Consider the following 14,650-nt stretch of genomic DNA (forward strand, 5'->3'; position numbering starts at 1 on the left):
GAAGAGAACGTCCTGAAGAAACGAATGGAGGTAAGAGTTACGAAAAAATAAGTAACTGAAAATAAAATATAACTGTAGTGAGATGTACTGATAGTCCGGTACGGAACCTTTTCAGCTTTGTAGAAGGCCGTGCTAGAGTAAATATTTTTCTGGACAGAATATTTGCAAGAAAGAAATATTTGATAAATATCAATGTATAAAATACAGTTTTAGTTCAGATGGCAAGAGGGACGTAGCGCTTCGCTTACAGTCTAGTCTTTCCATAGCTGAATTCCGAAAACTTCGATGGGAATCATTAGCAGGTAGCATAAACTGTGGCATCTTTTGGAATCTATATGCTTTGCTTGTTTTGTTTGTTGTGAGAGGGAACATTCGATGGTGGAAGATGTTTATGTTGAGGTTTGAGCAAAGGCTATCACGCACTCATGGAGACTGACAGAATTTTTTATAGCTGTTTATACCAGGGCCATACGTCAGCAGTAAGATGAAGCGTTCAAAAAGCGAAGCGATCAAATCTGCTCTGAACACTTACCTGAAACGCCGGCACTATGCGGTATGTCATAACGGGTGACATTACAGACGTCACCACAAATCATTACTTTCTTTAGTTGTCATGAGCTGTTTTGAATAATTCAGGTGCAAAATTCTTGAGTGTGGACGTCTTTGCCGTGCGAGGATGATTTGTGAACAAAGCGCCGTGTGAGATCGTTGTGTTTTCCGCGCTTAGGAAGACTGGGATGTAGGCAAACATGTTGTTCAATCTCCAAAGAAAACTGTTTGCAATGATAGTACTTATGCCATACGCGTTACGGGCATACTCATCACAGTTTTACTACGCGATCAGTTCTTTCAGACAGGGTTACAAACTGAATGCACTGCTGTAGCTACATCTATTGGAAGATAATCTTACGTTATATTTATTTTTGACCATAAATACATTTTTGCCATGGCTTTAGACATGTCATCTTGCATGTTTTATACAGAATAAAGGATATTGTTTGCAAATTATTACCGTTCAAACAGAAAAATTTTAAATAGTAGTAGCAGCAAGAGTAGTAGTAGTAGTAGTAGTAGCTGCTGGTGCTGTAGCTTTCAGTGCAAATACTGGTTTGATGCAGCTCTCCATGCTACTCTATCCTGTGCAAGCTTCTTCATTTCCAAGTAGATACTGCACCCTACATCCTTCTGAATTTGCTTAGTGTATTCATTTCTTGGTCTGCTTCTACAATTTTTACCCTCCCCACTGCCCTCCAGTACTAAATTGGTGATCTCTTGATGCCTCAGAACATGTCCTACCAACCGATCCCTTCTTCTAGACAAGTTGTGTCACAAATTCCTCTTCTTCCCAGTTCGTTCAGTACCTTTTCATTTATTATGTGATCTACCCATCTAATCTTCAGCATTCTTTGGTAGCACCACATTTTGAAAGCTTCAATTCTCTTCTTGTCTGAACAATTTATTGTCCATGTTTCACATCCATACATGGCTACATTCCACACAAATACTTTGAAAAAAGACCTACTGACATTTAAATCAATACTCGATGTTAACAAAATTCTCTTCTTCAGAACGCTTTTCTTGCCATTTTGTGTACATTTTATATCCTTTCTACTTTGGCCATCATCAGTTACTTTGCTCCCCTAATAGCAGAACTCATTTACTACTTTAACTGTCTCATTTCCTAATCTAATTCCCTCAGCATCACCCAATTTAATTCGACTACATTCCATTATCCTGGTTTTGCTTTTGTTGATGTTCATCTTATATCCTCCTTTCAAGACACTGTCCATTCCATTCAACTGCTCTTCCACGTCCTTTGCTGTTTCTGACAATTACAGTGTCATCGGCGAATCTCAAAGTTTTTATTTCTTCTCCATGGATTTTAATTCCTACTCCAAATTTTTGTTTTGTTATCATTTACTGCTTGCTCAATGTATGGATTGAATAGCGTCAGCGATAGGCTACAACCTGTCTCACTCCCTTCCCAACCACTGCTTCCCTTTCATGCCCCTCGGCTCTTATAACTGCCATCTGGTTTTCTGTACAAATTGTAAATAGCCTTTCGCTCCCTGTATTTGACCCCTGCCACCTTCAGAATTTGAAAGAGAGTATTCCAGCCAACATTATCAAAAGCTTTCTCTAAGTCTACAAATGATAGAAATGTAGGTTTGTCTTTCCTTAATCCATCTTCTAAGATAAGTCGTAGGGTCAGTATTGCCTCACGTGTTCCAACATTTCTACGGAATCCAAACTGATCATCCCCATGATTGGCTTTGACCAGTTTTTCCATTCACCTGTAAAGAATTCGTGTCATTATTTTGCAGCAGTGGCTTATTAAACTGATAGTTTGATAATTTTCACACCTGCCAAGACCTGCTTTCTTTGGGATTGGAACTACTATGTTCTTCTTGACGTCTGAGGATATTTCACCTGTCTCATACATCTTGCTCACCAGATGGTAGAGTTTTGTCTGGGCTGCCTCTCCCAAGCCTATCGGTAGTTCTAATGGAATGTTGTCTATCTCCGGGGCCTTGTTTTGACGTAGGTCTTCCAATGCTCTGTCGAATTCTTCATGCAGTATCATAGCTCCCATTTCATCTTCACCTACGTCCTCCTCCATTTCCATAATATTGCCTAAAGTACATTGCCCTCGTATAGCCCCTCTGTCTACTCCTTCCATCTTTCTGATTTCCCTTCATTGCTTAGAACTGGTTTTCCATCTGAGCTCTTGGATATTCATACAGGTGGTTCTCTTGTCTCCAAAGGCCTCTTTAATTTTCCTATATGCAGTATCTATCTTACCACTAGTGATATTCACCTCTACATCATTAAATTTAGTCTCTATCCATCCCTGCTAAGTCATTTTGCATTTCCCATTGATCTCAGTTTTGAGATGTTTGTATTCCTTTTTGGGTGCTTCATTTACTGCATTTTTATATTTTTTCCTTTCATCAATTAAATTCAATATCTCTTCAGTTACCCAAGGGTGTTTCTTTCCCCTATTGTTATCAATCGTTTGTCCCATCTCCTTAAATTACCACCTTTTTGCATTTTCTTCAGTTTTAATCCACAGTTCATAACCAATAGATTGTGTTCAGACTCCACATGTGCCTCTGGAAATGTCTTACAATTTAAAACCTGGTTCCTAAATCACTGACTTACCATTATATAATCGGTCTGAAACATTCCAGTGTCTCCAGGCTTCTTCCACGTATACAACCTTATTTTGTGATTCTTAAACCAAGTGTTAGCTATGATTAAGTTGTGCTCTGTGCAAAATTCTGCCAGGCGGCTTTCTCTTTCATGCCTTAGCCCCTTTCCATATTCACTTACCACTTTTCCTACTCTTCCTTTTCCTATTGTTGAATTCCAGTTCCCCATGACTCTTAAATTTTCATCTCCCTTTACTATCTAAATAATTTCTTTTACCTCATCATACATTTCTTCATTCTCTTCGTCGCCCGTGGAGCTAGTTGGCATATAAACTTGTACTGCTGTGGTAGGTGTGGGATACGTGTCTTATCTTGGCTACAATAATGTATTCACTATGCTGTTCGTAGTAGCTTACCCATGCTCCTATTTTTTTATTCATTATTAAACTTACTTCTGCATTACCCCTATTTGATTTTGTATTTATAACCCTGTTATCTCCTGAACAGAAGTCTTGTTCCTACTGACACCGAACTTCACTAATTCCCAGCATATCTAACTTTAACCTATCCATTTCCCTTTTTAAATTTTGTAACCTACCTGCCCGATTAAGGAACTTGACATTGCATGCTCCAATCCGTAGAACGCCAGTTTTCTTTCTCCTGGTAACAACCTACTCCTGAGTAGTCCCCGCGTGGATATCCAATGTTTTACCCAAGAGGACGCCGTCATCATTTAACCATACAGTAAAGCTGCATGCCCTCAGGAAAAATTAACGGCTGTAGTTTTCCCTTGCTTTCAGCTGTTCGCTGTACTGGCACAGCAAAGCCATTTTGGTTAATGTTACAAGTCCAGGTCAGTCAGTCGCCCAGACTGTTGCCCCTGCAACTGCTGAAAAGGCTGCTGCCCCTCTTCAGGAACCACATGTTTGCCTGGCCTCTCAACAGATACCCCTCCATTGTGGTTGCGCTTAGGGTACAGCTATCTGTATCACTGAGGCATGCAAGCCTCCCTACCAACAGCAAGGTCCATGGTTCATGGGGGGGAGTAACAATAGTTAAATGCATCACCTACAATAGTAGTAGTAACAATAACATAAAGAAGATGAAGTAGATAAAGGAAAAACATATTTGCAATAATATGCAGTACCAGAAACACAGTTTTCCATTCAGTCTGTATGTTCTCTTTTGTATTTTCAACACTACACTACCTTTTTTTTTACTCATCCAAAAGTTGTTTTCCATGTGAAGAAAATTTTTTTTACGCCAATCCCAGTTTTAAATTTATCTTTGTCCTATGAATTTGCCTGTGAGTATTGCTTTACCTTAAATCAGCCTCCAGAGACGAAAATTTCTTTCAGTTTTCTTTATATTTTTGAAGAGAAAACGTTTGGTTATCATTAGGGAATGATTTTTTTTTTACTTGTCATTGTATCAAAGAGTATCAGTTTATATTCATCATTTATTTCTCTGACCTCCTGCAATACTGAACTTTGATGTCACTGTTTACAATGTGTTAGAAAAGAAATGAGATTGAAGTGTGATCAGCATTGTTCTTCTCTTGCACCGAGCCGGATAGCGCAGTGGTTAGCACACTGGACTTGCAATTGGGGAGGATGATGGTTCAAACCTGTATCTGGCCATCCTGATGTAGGTTTTCCGTGATTTCCCTAAAATAGCTGGGATGGTTCCGTTGAAGGGGCCTGGCTGCTTTCCTTCTCCAGCCTTCTGTAATCCAAGCTTACGCCGCCTCTAATAACCTCGTTGCCAGCAGGATGTTAAACACTTGTCTTCTCCCTTCAAGCATAAAACAGTAATTTCTTCAGTTATGTAATTTGTTTAGAACTAAAATTTTTTTAAGAATACGTAGTTACATTACATTAATACTTGTTCTATGGATCATGAACATGAAATTTTATGGAATGTGTCAGTAATTGATGATGTGTCACTATTACTGTAGTGTGTAAATATGGCACTTGTTATCCGATAATATGACACATTACATAGGTAGTTGTACCAGTAGATATGCTTTAGCTGCACTGTAACTGGATTTTGCTAATTGTGTCATAATAATTATTTTGAGGGGACTGATGACCTCAGATGTTAGGTCTCATAGTGCTTAGAGCCATTTGAGCCATTTGAATTATTTTGAACCATTCCTGTATATATGATACCTTCTATTGGCAAATCTGAAACCTTCACCGCTCATAATTGGCCAAGTTGCATACAGGGTGTTACAAAAAGGTATGGCCAAACTTTCAGGAAACATTCCTCAGACACAAATAAAGAAAAGATGTTATGTGGACATCTGTCCGGAAATACTTAATTTCCATGTTGGAGCTCATTTTAGTTTCCTTCTTCCACCTACGCTCAATGGAGCACGTTATCATGATTTCATACGAGATACTCTACCTGTGCTGCTAGAACATGTGCCTTTACAAGTACGACACAACATGTGGTTCATGCACAATGGAGCTCCTGCACATTTCAGTCGAAGTGTTCGTACGCATCTCAACAACAGATTCGGTGACTGATGGATTGGTAGAGGTGGACCAATTCCATGGCCTCCACGCTCTCCTGACCTCAACCCTCTTGACTTTCATTTATGGGGGCATTTGAAAGCTCTTGTCTATGCAATCCCGGTACCAAATGTAGAGACTCTTCGTGCTTGTATTGTGGACGGCTGTGATACAATACGCCATTCTCCAGGGCTGCATCAGCGCATCAGGGATTCCATGCGACGGAGGGTGGATGCATGTATCCTCGCTAACGGAGGACATTTTGAACATTTCCTATAACAAAGTGTTTGAAGTCACGCTGGTACGTTCTGTTGCTGTGTGTTTCCATTCCATGATTAATGTGATTTGAAGAGAAGTGATAAAATGAGCTCTAACATGGAAAGTAAGCGTTTCCAGACACATGTCCACATATCATATTTTCTTTCTTTGTGTGTGAGGAATATTTCTTGAAAATTTGGCCGTACCTTTTTGTAACACCATGTATATCTTATTGTCAAGGAATACTTGTAGGCCTGTTAACATCCACAATGCCCATGGCCTTGCCACTGTTGGACACTACCTATCCCAATGGCGATGGATTCCAGACTACAGCCACCTTGCTGATCACCATGACTAACTGTATCCTCAACCACAATTACTTCTCCTTTAAAAGCATCACCTACAATCAAATCCTTTGTAGGGCAATGGGCACTAGCATGGCACCATCCTCCACAAGCTATTCATGGGCCATATAGAGGAGTCTTTCCTAACCTCCCAGAATCCTAAACCCCTCACCTGGTTCAGATTTATTAATGACATTTTCGTATTCTGGAATAAGGGTGAGCACACCCTATTCATTTTCATCCAAAACCTCGACACCTTCTCCCACATTCTCTTCACCTGGTCCTCCTCAACCAAACAAGCTGCCTTCTTTGATGTTGATGTTCACTTTAAAGGTGGGTACATCTGTACCCCTGTCCATAAAAGTTACCAACCACCGGCAGTACATCCACTTTGATAGCTGCTACCGATTCCATACCAAAAGTCCCCTGCATACAGCCTAGCTACCAGTGGCTGTCGCATATGTGGTGATGAGCAGTTCTTCTCCAAATATATTAAGAATATCAATGATGCCTTCACAGGCCAAAATTACCCTCCCAACCATGCTCGAAAACAAATGTCCCATGCCATATCTCCGTAGTCCTCACCACTTCCCAAAGTCCCACCAGATGACTCAATACCATGCTGAACTGGCGCAGCTGAATCATATTCTCTGCCAGCATTTTGACTACCTCTCTTCTTGCCCTGAAATGGAGAATGTCGTACCACTATCCTTCCCACCCCTACCGCAGTAGTATATGTTTCGGCTGAAAGCTCTCTTGTTTAGCAGTCTTTGTTGTGCGTTTGTGCAACTCAGAATCTTCACTACATGCTGAATAACAGTCTGTCCTTTTCATAATATTGTTATTATTCCATCCTTCATTTTCCATTGTTCAGTTAGAAATAAACATACAATAAAATAAGAATAAATGAATAAAATGCATGTGGCTAGTATGTACCTTAATAACTAAAAAATAGTTATTTAATCAGTTTCTTGATTAAAAATGGTAGCCACGTAAGTTACATATTTGGATTAACTGAAGCCTTCAATACCACTTTTCAAACTCACCAAAAAACTGTCACTTTTCAACCTAACCTGGATATTGGGGAACACTACAGATCAGTATCTCACCACAAATGAGATTTTGTATTCACATTTGTTGGCTTTGCCAACTCTCAACCAGCTTCTCACTCTTCAGTTCAATTCATATCTCAGTTTACACTGTAGATCAGTCTGTAACCACAACCTACATTCCAATAAGTAATATAAATGAAAAAAAAGAAGACATTGTGCTGTCTGCACATGTATGTCGTCACATGCCCCAACAACATTAAGTCATGGAATGGAGCTGATATCTGGTATTCGTAAGTTTAGTTGACCTAATGGTTTGGTTGTGAGTTGGCAGAGCAGTATCAAAGACTTTGAGTAATCCATAGTGCACATTTGTGTGAGCAAGCTCTTTTATGTAATTATATAGAATCATACAGATATCAAGTATGGCCACCTTTCCTCCATTCAGGAATTTTAACAAATTGCAGTTCTTCAGTCACTTAAATTAATACTGTGACGTTGATGAAGTGTGACAGTCAAAAGAAGAACTGTAATACATGTTTCTGGGCAGAAAAGTCTTGGAAGATGGAATTCTGTGTTGTGACCTTCAGTGTGGCATCTTCTGGGTCAGTGCCATTATAACCACTGAGAAACTGTGTGGGTTATTGAAATCCATTTGTGACTGTACATAAGACGAAATTAGACTTTCCTTCAGTTTGGTAGACGGAACATGAATTTCAGTTTTGTTGATAACGTTTCACATTGCTCTCTGTACAAAGGAATTTAACTTCTGAATCCAGCGTCATGTTGTAGCTCTTATGGTCAGTAATCAGTTAATTATTGTAGAACTTTAGTCTATGGTAAGATATTTCACATTCCATTTCCACTGATAAAATTCACATAGCCATAATTTATACTAAGTTGCTTTCATATTGCTCCATTTGAAGATTACGGTGATTAATGGTCTCGTATTGTTCTCAGTTAGGAACAACTGAGTCATTAGCTATTACACTCTTCTCAGTGCCTGTTGCATGTAAAAAAAGTAGTCTGGGCTGGAAAGCTTCCTATGTAGCTGAATTAAGAATGACAACAACCTGGGCTTTCCATTGTTTGAACTAAGAGGTTATTAGGAGGTGAAGCTGTGTGGTGTCCTGTAAGTAACATATGCAGATATTCCGAGATGTCCTAAAATCCAAACAAGTTATACAAGAAAACTCTCAGACCATACCAAAAAAACTGACTTGTTGACTAGTATGTAGACAGACATTTGAACTCTGTAGTATAGCTTTGTCAGTAAGGGGCTTTGAGTTATATACTGTGTACTTCATTCCAGTACCTGTCAAGGTTGATTAAGTTCTCCTATGCCTTATAATAAAGAGATCAAGACTTTTTCTCATTCCCGTCCATGAAGGGATAGGCGGGCTGTTTGAGCGCTTGCATTACCCTTTTCAGCCTTTTGTTGTACAGATACAGTTGTTGTTTGTTACAACTATTTGGTTGTTGCAGTGACTTTACATAGCTAGGGTTATAGTTTAAGCTTTATGCTTTGAAGCGGCTGTTGTGTGTGCTTTTTTTTTTGGTTCTTGTGGTGTTGTTTCATTTGGTGTGCACGTGCTGGTGGTGTTGCTTTGTGCTACTTCTTAGAGAGAGAGAGAGAGAGAGAGAGAGAGAGAGAGAAGAGAGAGACAATTTTCTTTATATGATCCGCTATTGGTGGGAGGCAAGGATAATTTGAAGATATACAATTGAATTTAGACAGCAGTTGTCAATTGGGTGTTTGTTTAAGGTACTGTCCTGTTTACATCAGGTCCTCCTGTCACCTTAGGGAAATGACTTTCATGGTAGTGATGAACAGTTACATATTGTAATTTTTAGTCTATGCTATGTTTTATGTCTAACTTAATTCTATTGTGTGTGTGTGTGTGTGTGTGTGTGTGTGTGTGTGTGTGTGTGTTTGGTCCAGGTGTGGGGGAAGTGAGATGTCTTGGGTTAGGGATTCCATGGTGGGGGCAAGGTCTGGGTATTCTTGACTGGTGTTGTGTGCTACTGTATGCGCTGGTTGGATGTATTTGAATTTTGGTCGCCTATTCATTCGTGGTCTTGTCAGGAAGTCTTCCATGTCTGGGCGTTTGGTTAATATGTCTCTCCCGTAGTTTGCCCTGAGTTTAGTCAGTCTGGTTTGTAGCGGTTCCACGCCAGTGATGTCATAGGTGTGAGCCTTGGCAGTCTAGAAATGCTGCGTAAGAGTTGTCTCTTGCTTGAGTAAAGTCATTCTGCTACAAGTTTATGCAGGATCCCTAAGGGGCTTGAAGCATATTCTATCACAGGTCTGATTAAGTCTTGTAGGTGTGGATCGCAGTTTGATTGTCACATCTGTGGAATCGTCCTTGTACTCGTCTGATTAGACTTTGTCTTTTTCTTGTCATGTTTAGCAGGTATGTGAGGTTTGTTTTACAGTTTAGATGTTTGTCTAGGTACACACCTAGGTACCTGGCAGTATCATTAAGTCTCAGTGATGTGTTCCAGAGCATCAGTTGTATGTCATCTGTGTTTTGCTGTCGTTTTTTTGCCAGGTGTCTATGTCTGAATAAGACCATTTGGGTTTTGGATGGGTTTGGACGGATTCTCCATTTTGCCATCCAGGTTTCTAGTTGTTGTAGGCAGGTTTGTGTCATTTATTGTATGGTTGTCATCTTCAGTTCCCTACACCAGTAGGCGGTGTCGTCAGCAAAAAGTCCTACCGTTTTTGTAGGGATTGTTGTCGTTGGTATGTCAGCCGTGTAAAGTGCATATAGTAGCGGGGACAATATGCCTCATTGTGATACTCCTGCTTGGGGTGTAAATTCTAGAGAGGAAGCACCGCCGACGTGTACCTCGCATTTCCTGTTTGTGAAATATGCCTGTATTAACTGTACAACCTCAGTCGGAAGGCCCAACTGGTTCAATTTGTAGAGCAGTCCTGTGTGTCAGAGCACACTTTATGTCTAATAAGACTGTGAGTGTGCAGTGCCCTCTCTTAAAACCTTGCATTATTCTGTTGGTCAATTTGGTTAGCGGGTCATTGGAATGATTTTGTCGGAAGCCTGATTGTGTCAAGGGGAGCATTTCTTTGCATTCTATATACATTTTCATGCGGTCAGTTAGTATCCTTTTGTATGTTTTTCCTACAACGTCGAGTAGAGATATCTGTCTATAGGGTCACGTGTCAGTCTTTGCTTTGTCTGGTTTTGGTAACATTATTGATTTGCTAGTTTCCCAGCTGATTGGTAATGTTTTGTTGGTGAGACAGTAGTTATAGATGAGGGAAAGAAGGGGCACCAAGAGGTGGGCTGGGGCTTTCTGGAGGAGGTGTATGCATCTTATGTCATTCTATCCAGGGGCTGTGTTGCGTCCTGAGTAGATTGCGTTTATGATTTCTGTGTTGGTGATTTCTGCCGTCAGTGTGTTCTCATCTTCTGTCTTGTTGTTGGGATATTTAAGTATAGGGTAGTTGGTGCTCTGTGTGTTGTCAGAAGTTGTCGTCGAATTTAGCATCTTGTGGGAAAGGATATACTTGCTGTAGTACTTGTCTAAATGCCTCAGCTTGTTCTACTTTGTCTGTTGTTGGCTCGTTGTCCACTATTAATGTGGTGTTTTTTGTTGTCCTGTTAGTGTTTTAAAGTGTAGCCTGAATTTCCCTTCTTCCCTGTAGTTTAGTCTTCTGCATGTGCTGTCCCATTGTCTTTGTTGGTATTCAGATATGATTCTTTTAATTCTGGCATTCAGTCTGCTGTTCCATTGTCTTTTCAGGTCTGAGTTATTGTCGTGTCTGATTTGTCTGTAAAGTTGTTTCTTCTGTCGTATTAGGTTGACGGATTCCTGCAGGATGGCTTGTTTCCAATTTTCGACTACTATAGTGGGAATGCCTTAATCTGTTGCTTGATGTATGGCAGTCCCTATTCTGTTGGTGGCGTGTTGGAGGTCGTCGTAATATGTTTTCGTAAGTGGTATTGATAGGTGTTTTGTGAGCACATCTTTGTATTTGTCCCAGTCGGCATTTGTATATTTGTGCATCATTCTTCTTATGGGGATATGGTCTGGAGGCAGGGTGGCACTGATCGAAAAAAGGATTGGTTGGTGGTCGCTCGTTATAGCCTACGACAGGCTCTGACATTGTGTTGCTAATGTTGTGTCCATATAGCACGTGGTCTGGTGTCGAGTGGCTTCAGTGACCTATGAAGGTCGGTTGGTTGGCTGGTAGTCGGTCCATCAGCTCTCTTGTCAGGAAGTCAAATAGACTTCGACCATTTCCATTATCGGCTGTGTCTCCTAGTCTATGGTGCCTTGCATTAAAGCCTCGTAGTATTATGTATTTATTGTACTTCATCATATGTCGTAGAAAGTGAAATGGTATTGGCATTGTGGATGGGTTTTACAGGCAGGTTATCATGAGAGTGTGTCTGTTCCTGTTTCTTATCTGTACTATAACTGCTCCCATAGTATTAAGTGGTGCCGGCAGAGGGACTTCCTTTGCTGCTATTGTGTCCCATGCAAGCAGTGCTACTCCACCTCTTCCGTCTGGTCTGCCCTCCTGTAATTTAGGGAGGCCAAAAGTGTCTGTATTCCTTAGCCATGTCTCGGTGATGCCTGGAACATGGACGCCTTCCTGTTGTATTGTATGCATTAATAATGTGTGTTTCGGTTTGACGCATTGAGTGTTTACAGATAAGAGACGTAGTGTGTCGGCATGTAGTGTGTTGGCCATCGTGGAGGTGCCTGGAAAGGGTGTAGGTGGGAAGTTAGGGGAGAGGGGTGCCTGTTTAGTTTGTGTTCTGTGGTGTGTGTTGTGGTGTATGCTGAGGTGTGTGCCTAAAGTGTGTTTTGGGGTGCCAATAGTCAATGTATCTTGTTTCCTGCCTGTGTCACCTTAGTCTTTTTCCCTGCTGTCTTGGAACAAGTTCAGCAGAGTTACAGCGAGAAATCGCACAAGGTCTTCCTTTAACACAATCTCCTGTTTCAGGTCATTGTCGTTATTTGCGAGCGGTGCTAGCTCATTGATGACTTTGATGGGCACACGTGTTTCTTCGCTCGTGGCCTCTTTGGGATGCTTGCGGCGCTTGTAGGAGAGGGCTGAGTGGTTGCCCTGCAGTTTGTACACTGTTCTTTCTCCTTAGGTTGCAGTGAGAGAGTTAGTGCAATTCCCTGCATTTTGGGTTTGTTTGTTTTCTGCAGTTTGCTGTGGTGTGCTCAAAGTTCAAGCACCTGCCACATTGTGTGGGCCGGGGAAGGGGTGGGGGTGGGGGGTGGGGGGTGTCCCGGGTGCCCTGTGGGGGCTCTGCTCATTGCATGGTAAAATCTATTTTCGCTCTTTCAGTCAGGAGTGTGTCCACAGTTTGTTGGCAATGCGTTATCACCCAGAACTTCTGTGTGAGCGCATTATTTCTTCCTGTCCTTAATGTGCCATGCCTTTACTATGCCATAGCCTTGTTGACGAAGTTGATCAGTGACTGATTCTGTTGTGCTATGAGGAATTTGTTTTAGGATGACACTCATTGAGGGATTCTTCTTGTGTCTCCCTTGGTCACCTCGTGGTTCTCTTGTGTGTCTGGGGCTTACAATAACCTCAGGATACCCACATCTTCTAAGTTTGGTCATGATTTCCCTCTTAGTGTCTCCCACCTGACCCCAGATATAGGCTGCTGTCCCGTCATGGTTAGTTTTGAGGTCCGTGATGATCCTAAGGGAGTCTTGTTTAAGGTACTTCGTCATGTCTGATGCTAGTGTGGGTTGCTTAGTGCTTTTCGGGAGGTTTTTCAGTTCCTATTTCATGGGCTAAGGGTCTCTAATTTCCTGTCCCTTTGCCTGGGAGGACGATTCACTTGGGGTCCTACTTCTGTTCGGTGAAGGAGAGGGGCTGGGACTGGCTGGGGGCTTACCGTTATATTAGGGTAGGTTGGTGGTGGTGGTGGTGGTGGTGGTGGTGGTGGTGGTGGGGGGGGGTGGCCTTGGTCACTGTCGCTGCTCATGATGTTTTAGTCAGTCTGAGTGCTCTACTGTGAGCGTGGTTGTGCTCGGGATGCCAGCTTCACACTTAGTTGGCACCTTGTGTTGGCCGCTGCCTCAGCCTGAAGGTTTCCGTGTGTCAACTCATCTACTCGACACGTGCGCAGGTAATGGGGCAGTGCTGTCGGCCCTGACATGGAATGTTCCCTAATCTTTGGGAGAAGGCAGAAGAGTTCTGCCGCACAGCACTATCCGACATGACAATTTTGCTGCAACCAATGTGTAGTAGCTAAACAGTGACTCTTTTGCTTTATTTGGCACGGCGTCACAATGAAGTGGCACTGTGTGCAAGACACCTTTGTTCTTCAGTTCAGCACAGATGGTTGTGCTGAGGCAGACAGCTGGTCTCGGCGCGGTTGTCGGGATCTTCCTCCTCTGGCCTGCCTATGCGGCTGCCTTATCGCATATCGAAGATCTCAAAGTAGCTCGTCTCACTCCGCTGCACGTCTGCTCTGATCAAGACTTAAACCCGAACTTACTTTCTTATTGTGAACCCATTGTGGGCTTTCATGTTTGAAGGGAAATTATTAATTTCTATATAAGCAACATTTGATTCTCCAGGAAAATGTATTGTGAATATTAAGAGGGTTTGATTGAATACTCGTGTCCAGTCAAATAAAGTCTAGTTGTAGTTGTTGTTATTAGTTGTTATTTATTACATAAATCAAAATTATATTTTGGCTTTTAAGAGTAGTAATTCTCTGAGTATGTGATAAAACCAAAGAAAATTTTGATAACATTTGACTAGACACATTTGTTATATTGCCACAGTTTTTGCACAAATTTGTCTTGTGGATGTAAGTAATAATACTGCAGTAATCATAGTAAGCATTTCTGCCACCAAATACATGCCAAATATTCTTTGTCACATTTATGTAATTGTGGTAACATAGTTGACTTCTGAATCCATCTACGTGACTGCTCTGCAATTCATAGTTAATCTGGGTAGAGGGTTGATAGAATCACTTACAGACAATTTCCATTCTTGAACAGCGTGCAGAAAAACAAACACTTAAATCTTTTCATGCAAGTTGTGGCATCTTGTAGTTTGTGATGAGCGTTTCTTCTTGCATAGTTGGGTGCCAATAAAATAGTTTTACATCCAGAGGAAATAGTAGGTGATGGAAATTTTGTGAAAAGATCTCATCACAATGAAAAATGCCTTTGTTTTAATGACTGCCATCCTCAACTCGCATATCATATCCGTTACACACACTACCATATTTCAGAGTAATACAAAGTGGACTGCCTTCTTTAAACTTTCCTGATGTTCTCCATCAGTCGTATCTGTTAAGTGTCCACACTGTGCA

At 41.3% G+C, this 14,650-nt stretch overlaps 1 protein-coding gene across 1 annotated transcript in view; it reads left to right on the plus strand.

Annotated features, from left to right (window-relative positions):
• The first annotated feature begins 369 nt into the window (after positions 1-369).
• The window catches only part of LOC124776342 (TAF5-like RNA polymerase II p300/CBP-associated factor-associated factor 65 kDa subunit 5L), a 152,426-nt gene continuing 138,145 nt past the window's right edge, over positions 370-14,650 (plus strand). The window contains exon 1 of the mRNA XM_047251291.1: positions 370-553. Within this exon, the coding sequence (XP_047107247.1) occupies positions 485-553 (69 nt within the window). The 5' untranslated portion in view covers positions 370-484. The remainder of the gene's footprint in view (positions 554-14,650) is intronic.

The sequence above is a fragment of the Schistocerca piceifrons genome, chromosome 2 (assembly GCF_021461385.2).
Source record: "Schistocerca piceifrons isolate TAMUIC-IGC-003096 chromosome 2, iqSchPice1.1, whole genome shotgun sequence".
Lineage (NCBI taxonomy): Eukaryota > Metazoa > Arthropoda > Insecta > Orthoptera > Acrididae > Schistocerca > Schistocerca piceifrons.